Source organism: Hyalella azteca, unplaced genomic scaffold (assembly GCF_000764305.2).
Source record: "Hyalella azteca isolate HAZT.00-mixed unplaced genomic scaffold, Hazt_2.0.2 contig5139, whole genome shotgun sequence".
NCBI classification, from domain to species: Eukaryota; Metazoa; Arthropoda; class Malacostraca; order Amphipoda; family Hyalellidae; genus Hyalella; species Hyalella azteca.
The window spans coordinates 2,577-12,527 of NW_025935338.1; the positions used below are offsets into that span (position 1 = coordinate 2,577).

A 9,951-nucleotide genomic window follows, 5' to 3' on the forward strand; every position below is an offset into this window, starting at 1 on the left:
GGGTTATATGATTTGTTCGATTGTTCATGATTTTCGGCCTCTGTAATTCGAGCCGCGGTTCGCGCGGGTTATCGCGAGGACGCGGTGTGCCCTTTTCGCTGTCGTATGAGACTTGTCAGGTTAACGACATGTTAGGTGTTAACGATAGGTTAGGGATAGGACACCAGGTTATTTTATTGAATTTAACGCCTGAGGTCTTCCGTTCCATCCCGCACATAGCTGATGGAATCTGGGGTTAAGTAAGGCTGTCTCTTATACACATCTAGATGTGTATAAGAGACTGAGGTAGAGCAGGAGGGTAGAGCAGGAGGTAGAGCAGGAGGGTAGAGCAGGAGGTAGAGCAGGAGGGTAGAGCTGGAGGGTAGAGCAGGTGGGTTGAGCAGGAGGGTAGAGCAGGAGGGTAGAGCAGGAGGGTAGAGCAGGAAGGTAGAGCAGGAGGTAGAGCAGGAGGGTAGAGCAGGAGGTAGAGCAGGAGGGTAGAGCTGGAGGGTAGAGCAGGAGGGTTGAGCCGGAGGGTAGAGCAGGAGGGTAGAGCAGGAGGGTAGAGCAGGAGGGTAGAGCGGAGGGTAGAGCAGGAGGGTAGGGCAGGAGGGTAGAGCAGGAGGGTAGAGCAGGAGGGTAGAGCAGGAGGGTAGAGCAGGAAGGTAGAGCAGGAGGGTAGAGTAGGAGGGTAGAATAGGAGGGTAGAGCAGGAGGGTAGAGCAGGAGGGTTGAGCTGGAGGGTAGAGCAGGAGGGTAGATCAGGAGGGTAGAGTAGGAGGGTAGAACAGGAGGGTAGAGCAGGAGGGTAGAGCAGGAGGGTAGAGCAGGAGGGTAGAGCAGGAGGGTAGAGCAGGAGGGTAGAACAGGAGGGTAGAGCAGGAGGGTAGAACAGGAGGGTAGAGCAGGAGGGTAGAGCAGGAGGGTAGAGCAGGAGGGTAGAGCAGGAGNGGGGGGGGGGGGGGGGGGGGGGGGGGGGGGGGGGGGGGGGGGGGGGGGGGGGGGGGGGGGGGGGGGGGGGGGGGGGGGGGGGGGGGGGGGGGGGGGGGGGGGGGGGGGGGGGGGGGGGGGGGGGGGGGGGGGGGGGGGGGGGGGGGGGGGGGGGGGGGGGGGGGGGGGGGGGGGGGGGGGGGGGGGGGGGGGGGGGGGGGGGGGGGGGGGGGGGGGGGGGGGGGGGGGGGGGGGGGGGGGGGGGGGGGGGGGGGGGGGGGGGGGGGGGGGGGGGGGGGGGGGGGGGGGGGGGGGGGGGGGGGGGGGGGGGGGGGGGGGGGGGGGGGGGGGGGGGGGGGGGGGGGGGGGGGGGGGGGGGGGGGGGGGGGGGGGGGGGGGGGGGGGGGGGGGGGGGGGGGGGGGGGGGGGGGGGGGGGGGGGGGGGGGGGGGGGGGGGGGGGGGGGGGGGGGGGGGGGGGGGGGGGGGGGGGGGGGGGGGGGGGGGGGGGGGGGGGGGGGGGGGGGGGGGGGGGGGGGGGGGGGGGGGGGGGGGGGGGGGGGGGGGGGGGGGGGGGGGGGGGGGGGGGGGGGGGGGGGGGGGGGGGGGGGGGGGGGGGGGGGGGGGGGGGGGGGGGGGGGGGGGGGGGGGGGGGGGGGGGGGGGGGGGGGGGGGGGGGGGGGGGGGGGGGGGGGGGGGGGGGGGGGGGGGGGGGGGGGGGGGGGGGGGGGGGGGGGGGGGGGGGGGGGGGGGGGGGGGGGGGGGGGGGGGGGGGGGGGGGGGGGGGGGGGGGGGGGGGGGGGGGGGGGGGGGGGGGGGGGGGGGGGGGGGGGGGGGGGGGGGGGGGGGGGGGGGGGGGGGGGGGGGGGGGGGGGGGGGGTGGGTAACTGTAATTCATGTAGTAGGGAAACATTGCAATGAAGTAACAATTATATTAATTCGTTTTGAGACGAAAGGGGAAATGGGCTTTTAATAATTTTCTAAAAGCTTCCGTTCACCGCCGTGGTATGGATTGCACTGAAGCAGGTTAAAGTATCCGTACACAAGAGGTTAACAGCGAAGGAAATGGTGAACATATATGCCATTTAAGTTCAATGTTGCGAGCTTCACCAGCACGGAGATTATGGATGGGCAGTTGCTCTGCTGCAAGGCACCAGCATTTACTTAAGATCGAGAAAAATAAATGAGTCATATTGTCTCATAATTGACGAACTTCTTGCACTTATACGCTAAGATGCACCCTTATTGTCATCATCAGTTCAATTAGTTCCTACTAATGAGTTCCTACTTCTTACTAAGCTGGGTCATGACGACCGACACAAGGACAAGAAGTGTCTCCTTGTGTAAAAAGTGTCTTTGAATGTAAAGTCATGCAGGGTTGCTCAGAGTAACTGAGTAACATCACCGTAGATTCATGGTAGATGATCCGAGAGTTGCTGAGTAACTGAGCATCTGATTAATAAAGGAACTGAGTGACATTAACTGAGTAACTGGGTTAATGAGTAACTGACTGAGTGAGTATCTAAGTTGCTAGTTACCTGGATTCTTAGCCGCCGGGCCCCAGGAGATTGCAGCATTGCAGCAAGCAGCTGCAGCTAGCAGCACTGCTGCAAGGGAGAGCGTCACGCGCATCTTGTTGACTTGTTACCACTTCAGTTGCTGCAATAGTTATTCTCTGCAAAAATAATCATCATTGAAGGCATAAATCAGAATTAGTAAGACAATAAGTGAAAGTGAGCTATGCAATATACGTGTTACGCAAATAAAAGAGATATGCGAGTAAAAAGATACTATGAAATATACTGCTCTAGCGTCATCATTGTTCTTGTCTTCAGTTATCACTAAACCAATAAGTGAACAAAGAGATACTATATACTTTAATGTAGTTTATATGCTGTATACGTTAATGTACTCTATATAGTGTAAATGTAGCTGTAATTATCAAGGAAGAACGGCCATCACTACAACTCACCGCAGTCGCGGGTGCAGCACTGAGCTCGGGGGTGCAGCAGGTGCTGCTTTATATACCCAGCAGCACCTGCAGCCCTGCCGCAGCTGACGCTAATGACTGCCAATCAAATGACAACTGATTGCCTGATTGTTGTCTCCTTAACGACCCGTGATTGTTGCCGCTAATGTCTTCTCAGTAATTCATCTCTTAGAAGCTACATTCCTATCACAGATAATAACGTCAATTATTACAGCCTGCGAGGTTATCGAGAACTGCCAGTTGTCGTATGTTGTGAGATGTCGTAAGTTGTCAGACGACGTAGGTTGTCAGATGTCGTGAGTTGTCAGATGTCGTAAGTTGTCAGACGTCGTAAGTTGTCAGACGTCGTAAGTTGTCAGACGTCGTAAGTTGTCAGACGTCGTAAATTGGCAGACGTAAGATTTCGGACGTCGTAAGTTGCCAGACGTCGTAAGTTGTCAGACGTCGTAAGCTGTCAGACGTCGTAAGTTGTTAGACGCCGTAAGTTGTCAGACGTCGTAAGTTGTTAAACATCGTAAGTTGTAAGACGTCGTAAGTCGTTAGACGTCGTAAGTTGTCAGACGTCGTAAGTTGTCAGACGTCGTAAGTTGTCAGACGTCGTGAGTTGTTAGACGTCGTAAGTTGTCAGACGTCTTAAGTTGTCAGACGTCGTAAGTTGTTAGACGTCATAGTCGTTAGACATCGTAAGTTGTCAGACGCCGCAAGTTGTAAGACGTCCTAAATTGTTAGACGTCGTAAGTCGTTACACGTCATAAGTTGTCAGACGTCGTAAGTTGTCAGACGTCGTAAGTTGCCAGACGTCCTAAGTTGTAAGACGTCGTTAGTTGTCGAACGTCGTAAATTGTCAGATGTCGTAAGGGTTCAGACTTCGTAAGTTGTCAGACGTCGTAAGTTGTCAAACATCGTAAGTGTTCAAACGTCGTAAGTTGTCAGATATCAGACGCTGTCTCAGACTGGATGCACTCCAGCCGGCTCCAGCACAATGCAGCAAAAACCGACTTTACTTGGTTAGCGACTGCACGGCGCCAGCATCAGGCGCGCAGGCAGCGAGTGCGTCATGCCTGCGTCCGCAGTTCGCCTGGGCATTCTGCTGGACTCGGAACTTTCAATAAACAATCACATTGCCAATACAATAAACAATCACATAAACAATCACATTCCACCGCTTGTTTTGGCGCTCTGCGACGAATACGTAGCACCAGTCGCTGTCTTTCGAGGCCTGTCCTTGAGGCCCTCGTGGTGGCACTCGTCCTGACCGGATTTGACTATGGTAATGCCACACTTTATGGACTTCTGACCCATAAAATGCCATACTTAATATACTGCAATCCGTAATGTACGCTGCTGCTCGACTTGTGTGCAGTAAGCGAAAATTCGACCACGTGACGCCGATATTGCGCGATCTTCACTGGCTGTGCATTCAGTAGCGCACGCAGTTCAAGGTCGCTGTTCTGACGTACCTATGCCTGCATGCCTGCATGGTCTGGCGCTTTCTTATCTCACGGAATGTCTGCAGCGCGTGCCGGATCTGCCTTCTAGAAGACGATTGCTCTCGTCATCAACAGCGGACCTCGTCGTACCATCTACACGTCTACCTTGTCGTACCATCTACACGTCTACCTTGTCGTACCATCTACACTTCTATCTACCGTCGGCGACAGAGCGTTCCCGGTTGCCGCCGCCAGAACCTAGAAGAGTCTACCAGCTTTCGTAACATCGGCTCTTTCGTTGCCGGTTTTTCGTCGACGCCTAAAGACGGAACTATTTCGTAGAGCTTATGAATCTAGTGCTTAGTCATCTTATCAGTTCCCACCCTTCGTCGAGTCTATTTATTTTTCGCTCGCTATTGATCTTATGTAGGACGTGCCTTCGGAGTTCGTTTGAACCAGAAAATGCTTCGTAGAATAATAATGTAACCCGACAGTGGGCGTGCTGGCATATTAACTGCTGCAGTTAGACCCGGCAGTTAGCGTGCCGGCACAATAACTGCATTGTTCATATGACAATAACATTAATCTTTATTATTCATCATTAAAACAAACAGCGAAGAGGAGGCGGAGGAAATTACCAGCTGTCAGCCTCTCAGAGCGTTCACTGTGATCACTAATAAGTGTCTGTACACAAATATTAATTGGTGTCTGTACACGAATATTAATTGGTGTATGTACACGAATAGTAATTGGTGTCTGTACACGAATATTAATTGGTGTCTGTACACGAATATTAATTGGTGTCAGTACACGAATATTAATTGGTGTCTGTACACGAATATTAATTGGTGTCTGTACACGAATATTAATTGGTGTCTGTACACGAATATTAATTTGTGTCTGTGCACGAATATTAATTTGTGTCTGTGCACGAATATTAATTTGTGTCTGTACACGAATATTAATTGGTGTCTGTACACGAATATTAATTGGTGTTTGTACGCGATAATTAATTGGTGTCTGTACACGAATATTAATTGGTGTCTGCACACGAATATTGCTGTCTGTACACGAATAATAATTGGCGTCCGTACACGAATATTAATTGGTGTCTGTACACGAATAAGAGTAGATTCAGCAATTCGGATTGACAACGAAAAAAAAACGCACGAATGAGAGGCAACGAAACACACGAATGACAGACAGTGGAACATACGAATGGGAGAAAACAAAACACACGAATGAGAGACAACTAAACACACGAATGAGAGACAACGAAACACACGAATGAGAGACAACAAAACACACGAATGAGAGACAACGAAACATACGAATGAGAGACAACGAAACACACGAATGAGCGACAACGAAACATACGAATGAGAGACAACGAAACATACGAATGAGAGACAACGAAATATACGAATAAGGGACGAAAACATTTTTATCTTCACAGGCATCCGCAGGACGCGCAATCCTTAGCGACGCGTGCACTGTAACTGAAGTGTAACTGAGCTGTAACGTCGTAATAATCACGCCGTAATTCAGTGGTCGCACCTTCTCCTGTAATTGAATATTCTTGAAATAGATTTGGAACAGCTGCCCTGTACAGTACATAGCCAACTGCAGCACAAATAACTGCATTGTCAAAACCAGTCACAATTGTACAGGAAAGTACAAATAGTACAAATTCATGTGCAGTGCAACAAGAACTAGCTGATATTAGTAATCTTTATTATAACGGTAGTTGAGCTGTATGTACAATTTAAACTGCATGATAAGTTCAGCTCTAATCTTATTCAGCTCTTTTTTCAGCTCTAACCAAACACGAATAACAAGTATAGCCTCTGATGGTGCGCTTAGTTCAGTTAAAGTTTATTGGTAGAGCGCTAGTGACGCAGTACTGTGGACATTGCGGTTATAGAAAAGCAGTGCTAGCGACGTTAACTGCAATGCTTACGGCGCGTTAACTGCAATGCTTACGGCGCGTTAACTGCAACGCTTACGGCGCGTTAACTGCAACGCTTACGGCGCGTTAACTGCAACGCTTATGGCGCGTTAACTGCAATGCTTACGGCGCGTTAACTGCAACGCTTACGGCGCGTTAACTGCAACGCTTACGGCGCGTTAACTGCAACGCTTACGGCGCGTTAACTGCAACGCTTACGTTCATTGAGTCGAAAGAAATTTCTTGCTTGCGCAGGGTGATCAAGAAATAGGTTACTATATTATATTCTTATATAATACGACGTTTCGAATGTTCAACATTCATTTTCCAGTAATTGAAGGTTTTTACAACATTTAATTTAAATTGTGACGTGAAATAAGAACAAGCAATGAGTACGAGTATTGCGGATACAGATAGAAAATTAGAACTGCGAATTATTCGAAAAATAATTTCAAGGTCCTGAAGAATCTGGTAGCCTGTAGGTTGATGGCTGGAGACTCACTCGTGTGGGATTCAGCCATTGCCAGTCATGAAGCGTCGGGGCACCGCATGGCCAGCATAGTCATGTGGTGTTGTGACATCATGCAACGTGCACAGCATCGTCATGCGATGCAGGTATTATGCATACTAGTCCTACTCTGTGGTCAGAGGGATGACACATACCAGTCTTGCTCGCTGTTCCTGGCATGGCATTCACAAGTCCCGCACTATGACGTGTCAGTCAGACGAAATAAATTAGTTGTGATAACCCAAATGAAATTTGTAGGCGGGACCGGCACCGATCTCGGATGGTACTGCTAAAATTTAGCCGAACAGAGCCGTGAAGCAATAACCGGTCATCTATTTCTATAACCTTCTATCTCTGTAGAGGAAAACTCCAAAATATAGCCCGAGACAGGGCCGGAATGAGGCACTGTTTTGGCCCTGCCACAACCGTAAGCCCTCAGGCAGGCTTGGCTGGAACCCTATAGTATTCTATCACTACGTTTTGTCATTATAACTCTGCTCGTTAATGAAATATCAATTTTTTCATGCTTATTCAGCTATTTATTTATTATTTTTCTACAGGTACAAATATATGTAAATTTTGTAAAACATCTGTTATGATAGAGGAAAATTTACATCGATGTTCAATTTACAGTGACACGCTAAACTATTGTATACATTACAGTTTTCTTTATATCTCAAGTTAAAGGGCTAGATTTTACCTAATATTTAGTCAGTATATTGCTAATGATACTAGAAACATTATTTATAAAGGCTATTGAAATGTAAGCATTGATTAAATTTTATTCAACAAAATAGAAAAATTAACCCACGCACAAGTATTGGGTACATGTTCAAAAATGAACAAAAATAATTTTTTAAAAGTACTTAAAATTCTCTTTTCACTTTAGACGTTCCACTAATCTCATATCGTTATCTACTTGGCCAATCAGATCGGTTTGCCTTTACAAGATTTTGTGTTCCGGTGAAGATATTATTAAGCATAATTTTTAAAATTTAATTTAAAATGATTAAAACTCGAGAGCTGGCGACAGATTTGCGTCCAAAGATCATCGATTGCCACAAGAATGGGAACGGGTATCGAATAATATCCAAGGAGCTTGATCTATCATTAAGTACAGTTGGAAATATTATCAGGAAGCTATCATCCTGATGATATCATCCGAACATGCTGCTGCAAACCTTCCAAGACCGGGTTGTCCAAGGAAACTAACAGACGGTAATGCAAGGTGGATAAGCAGAAAGGTACAGAAAAACCTGTTTGTTACTCGTTGTGAAATAAATGTGGCCTGGAGGAAGCTGGGATTGATGTAGAAAATTGCACAATCAGCAGAGCTCTTTGCTGGCTAGGAGCATGTTACACGTGTCGTACCGTTCACATGATGCAGATGCCTTCCTTGACGCTCATAAATCTGCTTGCATGAACTGGCATAATCTTCGTCAATATACTCTTTTTCTTGGGGGTAGAGGGACATCTCTTTGCTGGCTAGGAGCATGTTACACGTGTCGTACCGTTCACATGATGCAGATGCCTTCCTTGACGCTCATAAATCTGCTTGCATGAACTGGCGTAATCTTCGTCAATATACTCTCTTCCTTGGGGGTAGAGGGACAGCTTCCTTACCTCCTTACCCTCTTGGCTGGTTATTGTTAAAGGGCTAGCACGTTAAAAATACACCTTTCCATTGTTAGTTCGTGTGCGTGAACACTGGCCACAACATGCGTTTCTCTCAATAGAAATCGAAAAAACTGTTATTTTCATCACCACGAATTAATAAAGGTCTCCAGTTGAAAAGATGTTTGTAAGATTTATAACAGTCGTTACTTATGATGGATATAACAAGATTTGAATCTCATAAGTCAGAGGTCTCTAAAATAGAAGTTGAAAATTCCTTTATTTGTTATAGTTACCCTTAAAAATGATTGCGATGATGTACAGCTCATGTTTATACGGGGCAGGGTGGCCCAGTGGTTACAGGTCAGAGTACCAAGATTGGCGCAGAGAGGCGCGGGTTCGATCCCAGCTCTGTGCGCCAGTTTCTGGTCAGAATCGGCAAGGAGGCCGGGCGGTTAAGCGAATTGTAGCAATGAGTTGCGAGTTCGAGCCCTCAACAAAGTGTGAATGTTCTGCAATGTTAAGAATCGGCGACAGGCCTACGGCCTACTAAACGCCGAAACCGCTATTATTTATTATTATTATTATTATACATTACTTCAATGCTATATCGATGTTATTTGCTCGGCTGAAAACAACAAAATCTCCGGAAGATTCTACAAGCATCGGTATCAGGCGAGAATTTCGTCAATAACACAATACCAAAAGTGAATTGTACAAGCGATGACGACGATTTGAGAAATTTAGTGACAGAAAAGTCTGAGGAGCCGCGCGCACAGAACGCTGTCGTTATGAGTAAACTTTTGTTCTCGCTCAAGTCTGAATAACTGTCTCTATATTTTGATAGATCATAATTACCAGTAAAAGTTAAAATTTCGTCGCCTTTCTGTAATTAACCTTCGCTTGACGTACCTAGAATACGGACACAAGAAGAAAACTAATAATCTAGCGACAATATGTCTATCGGTCAGAAATATGTACTCTATAAATTTAATATCATCGAAATAATTTAGGTATTGAATGTGATGCATTTATATAATGGAGATAAAATATAACTGTTTGGAAACAGTCTAATTGGCTTGAATTCTAAGCTCATATTACAGTGAGAGACACCAACACATCGGAGGCGAAGGGGAGAGAGGAGGGGTGTCAGACATGAGGGTAAGGGCCTACAGCTGCCTCGCATGCGTTGTTCCATAGCGTCTCTGTTCAAGTTGTGTTATATACAGAGGTGGGCAGTAGCGCGCTACATGTAGCGGTCGCTACTAGCGGCCGCTACATTTTCAGTAGCGGTAGCGGCGCTACATTTAAGGCAATGTAGCGGTAGCGGTAGCGCCCGCTACATATTTAAGTAGCGATACGAGGTTTTGCCGCTACAGCGCTACCGCTACATTTATAGATNTACCCCAGACTCTTAGGCAGGCCGTACATTTCAATGTGAATTTTGAGATAGGGAGGTGGGTAAGAGATAGAATCAGTGAAGAAAGCTCTTTCTATTTTCTAATTCATGTGATGTGAAACGCCACATCTGGTCTTACCTAAATTGAGTCTTTA

At 48.4% G+C, this 9,951-nt stretch overlaps 1 protein-coding gene across 1 annotated transcript; it reads right to left on the reverse strand.

Moving 5' to 3' along the window:
* Positions 1–2,445: 2,445 nt before the first annotated feature.
* Positions 2,446–2,898, reverse strand: LOC108679394 (U-scoloptoxin(16)-Ssd1a; the record flags this gene model as incomplete). The annotated part of the gene is given in 2 exon segments (XM_018168011.1): positions 2,446–2,582; positions 2,880–2,898. A coding segment is annotated over 1 exon segment (94 nt), but the record flags the coding sequence as incomplete, so codon positions are not given.
* Between the last annotated feature and the right edge of the window lie 7,053 nt (positions 2,899–9,951).